The 12,949-nt window shown below is 47.4% G+C and overlaps 1 protein-coding gene and 2 long non-coding RNA genes across 5 annotated transcripts; 1 reads left to right on the top strand and 2 right to left on the bottom strand.

Moving 5' to 3' along the window:
* Positions 1-2,571, bottom strand: LOC125915312 (uncharacterized). The gene is made up of 3 exons (XR_007455627.1): positions 2,473-2,571; positions 1,040-1,330; positions 1-551 (listed from the first exon to the last, which is right to left on the bottom strand). It is a non-coding gene; the product is annotated as an uncharacterized LOC125915312 (long non-coding RNA).
* A 19-nt stretch (positions 2,572-2,590) lies between these two features.
* LOC125915316 (uncharacterized) lies at positions 2,591-7,647 on the top strand. Its single transcript, XR_007455630.1, has 3 exons — positions 2,591-2,825; positions 3,757-3,862; positions 5,628-7,647. It is a non-coding gene; the product is annotated as an uncharacterized LOC125915316 (long non-coding RNA).
* Positions 7,648-7,698: 51 nt separating this feature from the next.
* On the bottom strand, positions 7,699-12,570 carry LOC125915285 (endogenous retrovirus group S71 member 1 Env polyprotein-like). 3 transcript variants are annotated; one of them, XM_049621032.1, is made up of 3 exons: positions 11,162-12,570; positions 10,179-10,312; positions 7,699-7,831 (listed from the first exon to the last, which is right to left on the bottom strand). In XM_049621032.1, exon 1 carries the CDS (start codon positions 12,288-12,290, stop codon positions 11,322-11,324), a length of 969 nt encoding a protein of 322 aa, XP_049476989.1. In that variant the 5' UTR covers positions 12,291-12,570; the 3' UTR covers positions 7,699-7,831; positions 10,179-10,312; positions 11,162-11,321. The 3 variants fall into 3 exon arrangements, with proteins under 3 accessions (XP_049476989.1, XP_049476986.1, XP_049476988.1); XM_049621029.1 differs by lacking the exon at positions 7,699-7,831 and having other exon boundaries at positions 7,856-10,312; positions 11,162-11,332; XM_049621031.1 differs by lacking the exon at positions 7,699-7,831 and having other exon boundaries at positions 9,152-10,312.
* Between the last annotated feature and the right edge of the window lie 379 nt (positions 12,571-12,949).

Here is a 12,949-nt window from a genome sequence, read left to right on the forward strand (position 1 = left end):
TTTTTAAATTTTTTTTAATGTTTATTTCTGAGACAGAGACAGAGCATGAGTGGGGGAGGGGCAGAGAGAGAGGGAGACACAGAATCAGAAGCAGGCTCCAAGCTGTCAGCACAGAGCCCGACGCGGGGCTCGAACTCACAAACCGTGAGATCATGACCTGAGCCGAAGTCAGTCGCTCAACCGACTGAGCCACCCAGGTGCCCCAAGGACCTAACTCTTGATTTTGGCTCAGTTGATGAGATTGAGCCCCACGTGGGGCTCTGCCCTGACGGCACAGATTCCCTCCCTCCCTCTCTCTCTGCCCCTCCCCCTGCCCAATAAATGAACATTAAAAAAAATATTTTACAACTGCAACAGTAAAGCCACTTTATTCCCACCTGCCCAAAGCCATTTCAGCCATGCGGGAATTCTGTGGCTCACCAGCACTCCTCAGGTTACCTCCTCGGCGCAGTCCCTCCTGAGAGCCTGGCACACTTCATTACAAACCTCCACAACGATGCACTGAAGGGGCGGCCCCAGAACTTCGACAGATAAAATGTCCTTAGATGCTCCTGAGAAGTGAACACGACAGAACACCCTTGAGCATCCTCCCATTGAGACCTCCCACCGCATTTCCTGCTGCCCAACTGAGGAACCTACTAGAACATTCCTGAATGCCCCTCCCCCAAACCAGTGACAACCCCAACAAAAGAGAAGCCCTCAGTCCTCTCCCACTGACAGACCCCTCACGCTCCTCATGTAAACCTGAGTCTCCCTTCCATCTGGTGACCTGAGCTAATGGTCCTCAGTGCCCTCTACCGCAGCTGATGGCTTTCACATTTACCCTCTTACCAGCCCCTCCATCACTTATGGGATACCTAGTCACTTCCCAGGAGTTCTGAAAGCCCCTTTTTAGAATGTTAAATCTAATTGAATGTTAAATCAGATCGGGCCACCTTTCCACTTTCGACCTTCCAACGGTTTCCCATGATTTCAGAATAAAACCCGATAGACTTTACCATGATACTCATCTCCTACCTCCCCCCACTCCCTTGCTTACTTTGGTGCAGCCGTTCGGTCTCCCTGGAGCTCTTCGAATAGGCCAAGCTTGCTCACTGTGCCTGCACGACTCAATCCTTCCTTGCCCTGATGGCTCACTTCCCTCAGTCCTCGCTGAGGTCTTCCCAGCCTGACCCGCCCTACCTAAAGCATCACTTGCCCTTTTGGTCTTCTTTTTTTTTTTGCGATATCATCTGTCATTACTAAGGATGTCTTCCACAACGTGTTCTATTTCTATTAGAGTTGCACTCTCCAATGCAGTAGCGACAGGCCACATGTGGCTACACGGCACCTGAAATGTGATTAACCATAACTGAGATACGGGCTGCACAGCTCATACACATACGCGGAAAACACATACGCTGCATTGTAGACATTAGAAGAAAAAAAAAAAAGAAGAGAAGTACCTCACTAATATTTTTTATATTACTTACTGAAGCAATATTTTGGATATATTGCATTGAATAAAATACATTAAAATTAATTTCACCTGTTTCTTCTTACTTTTTCAAAATTTGGCTACCGGGGAAAAAATTTGCCTATGCCTACATCTGGGCATGTGCAATCAAGCCTCCTTGGAGACTGCCAAACAATAACTTCCTTCACCTGTTCTTGCTGACAGGCACCCCCCCCCCCCCCAAGGTTCCACACGATCCACAATCCTGGCCCTGCCATAATGGCTCAAACACCTCCCACAGCAAGAACCTCCCTTCCCTGCATTCCTGACAGGATGTGTGGTCACAGTGTCCCCGTGACACACTGGGTCAGAGACCCTCCCCTACCATGGCACACCTCATTCCACATCACTCATTCCTAATGTAGCAGCAGGGATCAATGTCCCTCCAGCGCTGCTGACCTGATGAAAAGATCCTTCAGGGCCTCCAACGATCGATCGGATGCCCACCCCCCGCCCCTTACAACTTGTTCTCAGGGCAGCCCCCCCCCCTAATTCCCAAACAAAACCCCGGGGGTCCCCCCCCCCCCACCCATGGAAGTAGGAGACAGGAAGACTAACTTTTGACTCCTTATATTATCTCCAAATGAGATTATTTGGAGAAGCAGCCTGACCGGATTGAGAAATCGAGGTCTCACTCACGTACAACTACAAAACTATGTCCCATTACCAGGCCACCTTGTTATTTCTTAGAACTAAAACCGTCTTCACGATCATACTGCCCTACGTAGACTTTTGCAGAATTCGTTCAAGGTAAATCTAAAACGTGGCACAATGTTTGTAACAAAGTTTCCTTTGGCATTGCTTCCTTTGTCGATATACTCCAAAGAAGCACCCTCACAAAGTCTTTCCTGATCTCAGAGAATCCCTGAGGTCCAGCGCCCTTCCCGCAAAGATCCTGCTCAGGGGTTCAACCCCCGCTTAAGGCCCAAACTTAGAGTTCTTAAACCCGCAGCGGAGAAGTCAACCTCCGGTCTCACCTCCGCTGTAGACACCAACACGACCTCCTCCTCCATTCCCCCTGCTGAAAGGCTTGAGCCTCGAGCTTTGAGATCTGCGCTTCTTGTCAGCAGGGACATCTCCGTACCCCCCCGCCCGTGCACTTCCGGGTTGGTGCTAACCTGCGCATGCTCCGAGGCTGGAGTCCTTTATTCGGCGCTTTCCTACTCATTTCCGGGTAAGACTGCTGCTGGCCCGGCAGCTTGTCCCTGGTCCCGAGTCACACCTGTTTGGGTTCTGCGTCTGTGCAGGAAGGCATCTTCAGGCCCCACTCGAGGGCTGCCTGCCCACTTTCTCACAATACAGGTCCTGGAGGGCCCGTGCGCACCGAGAGGTACAGAAAAGGAGGGAAAGCTGAGACGCCATTTGGGGGGACACTGGGGATCCGTCCTGAAGTGGGAGCCTGCTAGCCCCTAAACTTTGAGGCAGGGCAGAGCTCCTCATGACCTAGAAGGCAGAGAGGAGGAGGGATGGAGGAGGAGTACAATAAATGTTTTCTCTCTTTTAAAATCCCTTGCAGGTTTTTGGGGCACCTGGGCGGCCTAGTCCGTTAAGCATAGGACTCGATCTCGGCTCGGGTCACGATCTCATCGTTCGTGGGTTCAAGTCCCGCGTCTGGCTCTGCACTGATCGTGCAGAGCCTGCTTGGGATCCTCCTTCTCTGCCTCTCTCTCTGTCCCTCCTCTGCTCATACGCTCTCTCTCAAAACAAAACAAAACAAAACAAAACAAAACACCTGAAACCAAAAAACCAAAAAACAACTTAAAAAAATCTGTTAAAATCCCTTACATGTTGAGATGATAATACTTTATTTTTTTTCAACGTTTTTTTTTTTAATTTTTTTTTATTTTATTTATTTTTGGGACAGAGAGAGACAGAGCATGAACGGGGGAGGGGCAGAGAGAGAGGGAGACACAGAATCGGAAACAGGCTCCAGGCTCCGAGCCATCAGCCCAGAGCCTGACGCGGGGCTCGAACTCACGGACCGCGAGATCGTGACCTGGCTGAAGTCGGACGCTCAACCGACTGCGCCACCCAGGCGCCCCGAGATGATAATACTTTAAACATGTTAGATTAAATATACATTCATGTTAATTCCATCTGTTTCTTTTCTCTTTTAATGTGGTTATTAGAAAATTGGAAGTAGCTTATATTATATTTTCATTGGACAGTGCTGGGTGGATGGGATGCCTTGCAAAGCTCTGAGCCCAGTGACTGGCACCTAATAAAATATCTGATAAATTCTCTGAACGTATTTTTTGCAGATTGGTTTCCTGTGAAAAAGCTTTCCAGTGGTTATCGAGGATGCAGCCCTGAATAAAATAGAACTGCCCTGTGGCACTCAGCTCGAACTGGGGAGACACACATTAGGTAAGTGAATATAGAAAGAAGGCACTTTCAGACCAGGGGAAGTAAGTGCTGTGAAAGAAAGAAAACAAGGGCAATGGAATAGCAAGGATTGTCATTGTCTCTAGGCTTCTTTGTGCTGGTAGCATTTGAGCCTGAGGCCTGAATGACTAACAGGGGGAGCTGGCCCTGGAAGGCCTGGGGCAGAAGCTCCAGGCAGTGGGAACAGACTGTGCAAAAGTCCTATAGCAGGAACGAGGCTTCCATAATTGAGAAATGGAGGAGAGCTCTTGTTCTCACGAAAAAAAGGTAGTAGGAAATGAGCCTGCAGAGGTGGAAATGTGGTGTCCCATAGGTCACAAGGGCCTAGTGGGCGCTGATACTTGAAATAGGACAAGAAGCTTTTGCAGCCTTCTCCACCCAGTTCTTGCAGAGAATCAAGCCCAAACACTCCCAAGGCATCCATTACATGCAATGAATTAGGTCATCTATCTTATTAGAAAATGGTATTAGATAGTATCATCCTTAGGAAAATTGAGAAAACAATCCCACATACCATTCTCCGCACGGCTTATTTCTCTCCCAGGACCCTGAGAAAGACTGCACGAGAGGTTATTTAGGCAGAGATTTGAAAAAGACCATGTCGACCTCAGTGTAGAGAGTAAATGGGATAGGGGTCAAGAGGAAGGAAGGGCAGCATGGAGATCAGTGCGAAGTCCTTCGCAACGGCCCAGTTGAGAGTTTGATGGGGTTCTGGGGGTGATGGTGGGGTTTGGAGCTGATGGCCGAGAAAGAATTCTGGAAGACGTCTTTGGTGCAAAAAGGTGATTTTATTAAAGCACGGGGACAGGACCCGTGGGCAGGAAGAGCTGCAGTGGGGTTGTGCAGAGTGACTGCTTATATACTGTGGGGTTGGGGGAGGTAAAGGCAAGAGAAAGTTTCTTAAACAGATTTTCCTGTGCTAAAGAGGATTTACAGATTACTGGAGGCCTAGGTATTGTCAAGCTAAGGTGGTTTTTCCCTCTAGCAAGGCTTTCTTAAGATAGTAGGGAGTTCCTGGAGCTGAAGCAATTGATGAGATTACTGTAAGTAAACTCGGAGACTCTATCAGTTTAACCATTTGTTTTCTGTCCTTTTCTTTGTTCTTGGGCAGCCAGAAGGGCCCGAGGAATATCACGCACATCCCACCTTGGGGGGGGGCGGGGTGGTTTGCGGCTATCAGCTTGCCTTAGGCTCCCTTGTCCAGTTGGCCTCAGCTTCCACCTGGGCTGAGGTAGCTGGACAGGGAGAAGCGAGCTCCTATCTTCCAGAAGCTAGAACCAAGCGAAACTGGACAGAGGGAGGGAAAGGAAAGAAAGGAAGGAGTCAGGATAACTACTGAGTGTTTGGTTCGAGCGGCTGGGTGGATGCCAACGTCGTGTGTGATAGGTGCAATGAAACCCCTTATGTCAAGGGGTTTTCAAATGGAGCCGGGAGGCCATTAAGATGTGCCTTATGCCTGTCCTCACCTGTGAAACGGTGAGCATTTGAACTGGGCCAAACAACAAATATTCCAAGGACTCAGCCCGAACACCTGCAACAGTAAGAGACTTTGCTTAGTGACAGCCTTAGCAACCAATTATATGCAGTGAAGATTAGTTTTTTGTTACCAACACCAATCAAAATTCTTTGTAAACAATGTGTATAAGCATTCCCTCTTATCTGTAGAAACCCTTGACTTTTGTTCCCAGAGGAGGGATGGAATCTGTGCTCCCTGAATTGCAAGTAAGTACTTTTGTTTTATTTTTAGCTCTGCCTCTTTTCTGGGTGGACACATGTATGGTGATTTGGATTCCAGTCCCAATTCTGCTGGGTGACCCTGGACAAATAAGTGGCTTCAGTTTCCTCATGTGTAAAATTGGGGTTGCCTTGGAGATTTGATGACCTCATGCATGAAGAGCATGGGTCTGGCCCACGGTAAGCACTTAACTTGCTATTATCGTCATCGTGATCATTCCTGTGTGACTAGCATACGGAGTAGGTAGAAACATGGGGTCTGAAACCAGTCAGACCTGAGCTGAGTCCCTGCATTGTTATGTGACCTTGATAAGGTCAGTTTACATCCCTGAGCCTCAGGTTCCTTTTCTGTAAAGGGGCTGAATGATAATGCCCCCCTTCTAGACCTGGTTGTGAGAATTCAGTGAAGTCATGAATGCGAAGTCCTTAGGACATAGTCATTCAGCCTAGGACATAGTAATTGCTCAGTAAACAGGGCCTAAATGCTAAGACTAACTTGAGTTTTCTTTTCTGTGGCTGTTTGGGGAGCAGAATTATTACTTAAAATAAGACTTTATATTTTTGTTATAAAATCATACATAGCCATTGAAAAAATGTAAACAGTACAGAATTGTTTAGTAGCAGAATGCAAGTTGACTTACTTCCCTTTCCCCTAATTCCTTAAGTAACCACTGTTGACTGTTGCATAGCTTTCAGAATTACACACACACACACACACACACACACACACACACACACCTGTGTGCATGCGTGGACATGCTCTTCTTGAGGAGGCCGTATACGAGAATGGCTGAGAGTTCAGATTCCAGAGTCACACAGGCCCGGGTTCTAGTCCTACCCCTGCCACTTAGTTACTGTGAGGTGGCTGGCAAGTTCTTTAATGATCACTCTTGAGTCTCAGTTTCCCTTTCTATAAGGGGAAAAGTCATGGCAGTGCCGGTGATGAGCATAAGGCAGGCTGAAGGCAAAATACAAGCTAGCACCCCCGCCCCCCTCCGGTCAAGTGGGATGTTTGTGACATTCCTTAGGCCCTTCTGGCTGCCCAAGGACAAAGGAAAGGAAAGAAAGCAAATGGTTAATTGATAGAGATCACAGTCCTGCAGGACCTGAGTCTCCATCAGTTTGTAAATATCTTAGTAAATTACAAGAAAAAGGCAATCTTATCAACTGCCTAATCTCCAGAAACCTGTAGACTCAGTTTCCCGAAACCCCAACATCACCCCTTCATAGTGATATGAGGAACAAAGGCAAGAAGGAAATGGCAGAAAATTAAATTTCCTCATAACCTGCTGCCCACTGACAAATACTTGAGGCAAATTCAGAGTAGAACATTTCTCCAGGAACCCCCTGCCGTCATAATGTTAATGCCTTACTAGAGGGAAAATAACCTTAGCTTGACAACAGCAAGGCCTCAAGTATCTTAGGAGTCCTCTTTAGCATATCAAAGTTCTTCTGGAGGCCTCCCATTTGACTTTACCTTCCCAACTTTAGAGTATATTTCTGCCCGTGGGTCCTGTCCCCGTGCTTTAATAAAATCACATTTTTGCACCAAAGACATCTTCAAGAATTCTTTCTTGGCCTTCCGCTCTGGACCATCCCCACGAAAACCTCCCCATCGCCCCCAAAAAACCTCATCACCGGTGTGCTTTGGTGAGGAGCTGAATAGCGTGTGCTGAAAAGATCAGTGCCGTCTGCGTGTGCGAAGGTCTCCGAACGCTTAGCTGCTTTACTACGTGCAGGCATGCTTCATTTGTGTGTTGTTTTTTTGCACTTTGAAGATAACCGCGTTTATTTTTACAAATTGAAGGTTTGTGGCAACCCTGTGTTGAGCAAGTCCATCGGCGCCATTTTTCCAACAGCATGTGCAGACTTCGTGTCTCTGTGTCACATTTTGGTATTTCTTACAATATTTCAAACGTTTTCTTTATTATTGTATTTGTTATGGTGACCCGTGATCGGTGATGATGACTCACTAAAAACTCAGATGACGGTTAGCGTTTTTTAGCAACACAGTAGGTTTTAATGAAGATACGTACATTTGTTGCATCCACACGACTCCTGAAACAGAATGCTACGGGCACCAGTGACAGTCACAACAAAGTTTATTACAATGAGAGGCAAGGCCGACCGATCGGGACCAACACTCTTGATAAGTGTGCGGCCCCGAACAGCCGGGGTACAGAGTTTTTATAACCGATCACATCGTTTTATCATCACCTGGGAACAGAACAAAGAAACAATTTCCAGATGAGTTAGAAACAGTTGCCTAATGAGGTGTTTACTTTAGACTTTCTGCCTCTAAGTTGCAACCAGTGGATCTCCTTGACCCTGCCTCTGATGCTCTTTTTTTGAACTTTTGCTTCCTTAATTGGTGAAGCCTAATTTACAAGAGTATGAGGCGTAATTTATAAGAGTAAAGCAAGGCTGTTATCTCTTAACCTTCAATGTCAACACAAAGCTGTTATTTTTCAAGCTAAGCATTAGCCCTACACTACAATTTAACCCTTACATTTCCCCCTTTTCTTGTCAGTGAATCAATCCCTTGATTCATCATTAGGAACTAAGGGGATATAATTGGACCTGATCATCATAATTTTTATTTCACTAACTCGCTTCTTGACATATTGTACTAACCAATTGATAATGCACGGGCCAATAGTTAACCCGAGAAGTAACAATAGCAGTGGCCCAGCTACGGCTGTAAGCAATGATGTGAGCCAGGGGGACCAAGAGAATAAACTCTGATACCAATTATTGCTGGCTTCCCTGGCACGTTCCCTGGCCCTAAGATTATCCCTGACCAAACTGAGAGTGTCTCGGATTACTCCGGAATTGTTCGCATAAAAACAGCATGTTTCTCCGAGGGCCACGCAGAGGCCCCCCTCCTTCATGAAGAGTAAATCAAGCCCTCTTCTGTTTTGTAATACAACCTCAGCTAAAGAGTCTACTTGGTGTTCTAGCCGAGAAATTGAAGTTTCCAAGTAGCCTAGGTCTCGGTCCACTTGCTTGCTTACAGTTTTGAAATTTTGGTCCCCCACAATGAGTCCAGCAGTTCCAATAGCTGTGGATCCTGCAATTCCCAGTCCCACTAGGAGTGGAATGAGGACTGGTGCTGCCCTTTTTACCCTGGAATGTCCTTCAAATAGACGTAAGTGTTCTCTCCCTGCTTCTCCGCTATATAGGTATATTTGTGGGAGAATATGAACTAGGATACAAATCTCTTGGGTGCCGACCCCAAAGTATGCGGCTGCAATGCAGGGGGTAATTCCTGATGAGCAAGCAAACCAGGCTCCAGTAAGGGCTTGGTATGCTATATTTTGGGCGCTATCAGTATCTGAACTACTTGGAATATACACTTCTGCACAAGAGTTTTTGTAAGGGGAGTTCTGCCAATTATATTCTTGGGACACTATACACCAACCCTGCCCTTGGAGGTCTCCTAGGGTTAAAATTGGTCGTGAACCCCAAGGGCACAATGTCGTGCTTGGATTTAGCAATTTCACAACATGCTTTTCTATGTCTTGTCCAATGCTAGCATTTGTAGCCACTCCCACATAATATGGAGGTTTAGGGTTTAAGCACAGCCAACAATCTTGTACAATCTCGGTGTGAGATGAATTTAGCCAAGCATACATAGAATCTACTACATCTAGCCAATGCGTCTCAGGGGAGAACGGGTTCTGGATATGACCTGTAGTTGGTAATTCCAACTTTGTGGGGGCACCCGATTGCGGGGTAGGTTGGGAAGGGACAGTCGGAAAGAGTGGGGGGTGTAAAATCATATCCTTGTTTGGCCCTACCGGATTGGGTGGAGTTTTTCTTTTAACCCGTTGTATAGTAAAGGAAATGCCCTTGTCAACTCCTGGAGCATACATCCTGAGACCCCAAGTGTGTCCAGTGTCCCAGGAAGAGGAAAAGGTACTGGAACTAGAAACCTTTTTTAAACATATTTTTGTTGGGTTACATTTTCCTTGAGTCTTACATTTGGGATCTGGAGTTCTAAGGAGGGTGATTAAGGGATCATGGCCCTGTCCTGCCAGCCAGGGGGCCAGCGTTTCACAACCCCATTTTGCACAATGGTATTGGCCTTTTCCTTCACATTCGACCTTTCTATTTGCAGGGCAACTGTATAACCCTGGTATGTTAGCCAATTTTTGTTCTTGATCCCTGTGTCCACATCCATAGGTAACCATATAGGGGTTTTCAGGGACCGGAGGAGCCAAGCCCGTTGGCTGTTTATAATTAGTAACTAGAGTCCCCCATGAGTCCCCCACCAAGTCGCATAAATCAAACAAAAAACAAGGCACAGTGGAAGAGGTATTAGATGCTATCACCTTTCCCATGACAGTGTCCCTGAGTTCCCATTGGTATGGCTAAAAAGATAGGGGATGCAATTCCATACAGTCCCCCACACTTATCACCATACAAACCCAGAAAATTATTATTCCCACATCAGTCTTAGCTTTAAAGGATCTTCTGGATGCCTTTGAACCTTCCATTGCTCTTTGTTATCTGGTTCTGCATCAGTCTGGGTTGTTCCCACCTTCACGCAGTTTTTCTTAACCTGAGAGTGATGAATCCAGGTTCGGACACCATCTACCTTCACGGCCGTGGGTGTAGTCAGAATCACGGTGTGTGGTCCTTTCCAGCGCGGCTCCAGGGTTTTAGGCTCGTGCCTTTTGACCCAGACTAAGTCTCCTGGTTGAAAGGGGTGGGGAAGAACAGGAGGATGAGTGAAGGCTTCTCTCAAGGCCCTGGTTATTTCCTTCTGTACATGTTGCAGGGCCATGAGCGAAGCCAGCAAATGGTCCTGTTCCAACTGTTCCATTACATCGTCTCCTAGCCTCGGCAGGATAGGTGGAGGTCTGCCGAATAAAATTTCATAAGGGGAAAATCCCTTGACAAATGGAGTACAACGCGCTCGCAAAAGGGCAAAAGGCAGGACATCAACCCAATTTTCGCCTGTCTCAAGGGACAATTTGGTTAAGGTCTCTTTTAGGGTCCTATTCATCCTTTCTACTTGACCCGAGCTCTGGGGTCTATATGCACAGTGTAATTTCCAATCTATTCCCAATGCCTGGGCCAGACCCTGGGACACCTGCGCCGTGAAGGCCGGGCCATTGTCCGATCCTATGCTCAGAGGCAGCCCGAATCTAGGGATTATTTCATTTAATAATTTCTTAACTGTCGCCTGAGCCGTTTCTGATTTAGTGGGGAATGCCTCGACCCACCCGGAGAAGGTGTCTACAAAAACAAGCAAATATTTATATCCGTATTTCCCTGGTTTAATCTCAGTAAAATCTACTTCCCAAAAGCGGCCTGGCTCAATTCCTCTATCTCTTTTAGCTTCTGAAACCTTCCTATTTGCACCCTGATTTACTTGGGCACAGCTTACACATCTTTCAACCTCTTCAATCTCTTTTCCCAGCCCTTGCGCCCTGAACTTTCTCCGCACTAATTCCGCCATCTTCGTTTTTCCCAGATAAGTCCCTTGGTGGAGCTGACCCACCATGCGCCGCCCGAGTGCCGCGGGTAAGAGGATCTTACCTTCAGGATCCTGAAACCACTTTTGTCCCGGCATCTTACTTCCCCCTTTTCTGGAAATCCACTCCAAATCTTTAGGAGTGTAACTGGGCTCCAGTGGAAGCAGGGGCTCTGTCAAGATCGGTAGCTCCAAGGCACTTTCACTTTTAGTTAGGGCAGCTTCTCAGGCTGCTGCATCAGCCAGGCAGTTTCCGACTGCCTCTAGGGAGTTGCCTTTTTGATGTCCCGGGCAGTGAATGATTGCCAGCCTCGCAGGTTCCCAGATGGCTGCTAGAAGATCTAAAATTTCAGCTTTATTTTTGATGGCCTTGCCTTCTGCTGTGAGGAGACCACGCTCTTGATAAATGGATCCATGTACATGCGCGGTTGCAAAAGCATAGCGGCTGTCCGTATAAATGTTAACTGACTTGTTTCTTCCAAGTTTTAGGGCTTTTGTTAGTGCGATGAGCTCTGCGCGTTGGGCTGAAGTTCCTGGGGGAAGGGTCTGTTGCCATAAAACTTCACGGTCTGTCGTCACCGCAGCACCGGCATACCTTTGCCCTTGAAACACAAAACTACTGCCGTCTGAAAACATGCTGATATCAGGGTCATGTAAAGGAATGTCCGTAAGATCAGAGCGGAGGGACGAGATCGTTGCCAAGGTTTCTGGGCAAGAGTGTAGAGGGGGATTCTGTCCTTCAGGCAGCAAAGTGGCTGGGTTTAAGGTTGTGGGAGCACAAAAACGTATTCGGGGCTGGTCAAGTAGCAATGCTTGATATTGGGTAATCCGAGCATTTGACAGCCATCGCTCTGGGGGAGCCCGCAGTAAAGTTTCCACTTCATGGGGCCCCGTGACAGACAATGCTTGCCCTAAGGTTAGTTTGTCTGCATCTTTAACTAGAAGCGCAGTGGCAGCAATTTGTCGAATGCATGGGGGCCACCCGGAAGCAACTGGATCCAGCCGTTTTGATAAATAAGCCACTGGTCGGCGCCAAGGTCCTAGGCGCTGTGTCAGAACTCCCTTGGCTACCCCCCCTTTTTCGGCTACAAACAAATGGAATGGCTTGGTGGGATCTGGTAGGGCCAAGGCTGGTGGGGTCATGAGAGCATCTCGTAAGGCTTGGAAGGCTTTGGTTTGAGTCTCTCCCCACATGAAGGATTCTGGAGACCCTTTGAGGGTGGCATACAAAGGGGCTGCCAGTTCAGCAAAGCCAGGTATCCATAGTCTGCAGTAGCCTGCCGCCCCAAGGAACTCGCGGACTTGTTTGCGAGTTTTAGGCTGAGGAATATCGAGTATGGCCCGAATTCTTTGTTCACCAAGGTAGCGCTTACCTTTTTTAAGGTTGTAACCTAGATAGGTCACTGCAGTACGACAGACCTGTGCTTTTCTGGCTGACACTCAGTACCCCAGTTTTTGTAGAAGACTCAAGAGTCCTTTGGTGGCATTCAGGCATTCTAAATGAGAAGGGGCCGCCAGCAAGATATCATCAACATATTGCAATAGAGTTACCTGTGGGTTGGAAATCCGAAATGGCTCTAAATCTTGGTGCAGGGCTTCATTAAAAAGAGTAGGAGAATTTTTAAATCCCTGGGGGAGTCGCGTCCAGGTGAGCTGTCCGGCTTTTCCCTCTTCAGGATCAGTCCATTCAAATGCAAATAGTGGCTGGCTTTGTGGGGCCAGCGGGATGGCAAAGAAGGCATCTTTTAAGTCCAGAACTGTATAATACACCTGAGAAGGGGGAAGCAGACTAAGGAGAGTATAAGGGTTGGGTACAGTGGGATGAATGTCCATTACCCTGGCGTTTACTGCTC

This window comes from Panthera uncia (genome assembly GCF_023721935.1).
Source record: "Panthera uncia isolate 11264 chromosome E2 unlocalized genomic scaffold, Puncia_PCG_1.0 HiC_scaffold_19, whole genome shotgun sequence".
In the NCBI taxonomy this organism is placed as follows: domain Eukaryota; kingdom Metazoa; phylum Chordata; class Mammalia; order Carnivora; family Felidae; genus Panthera; species Panthera uncia.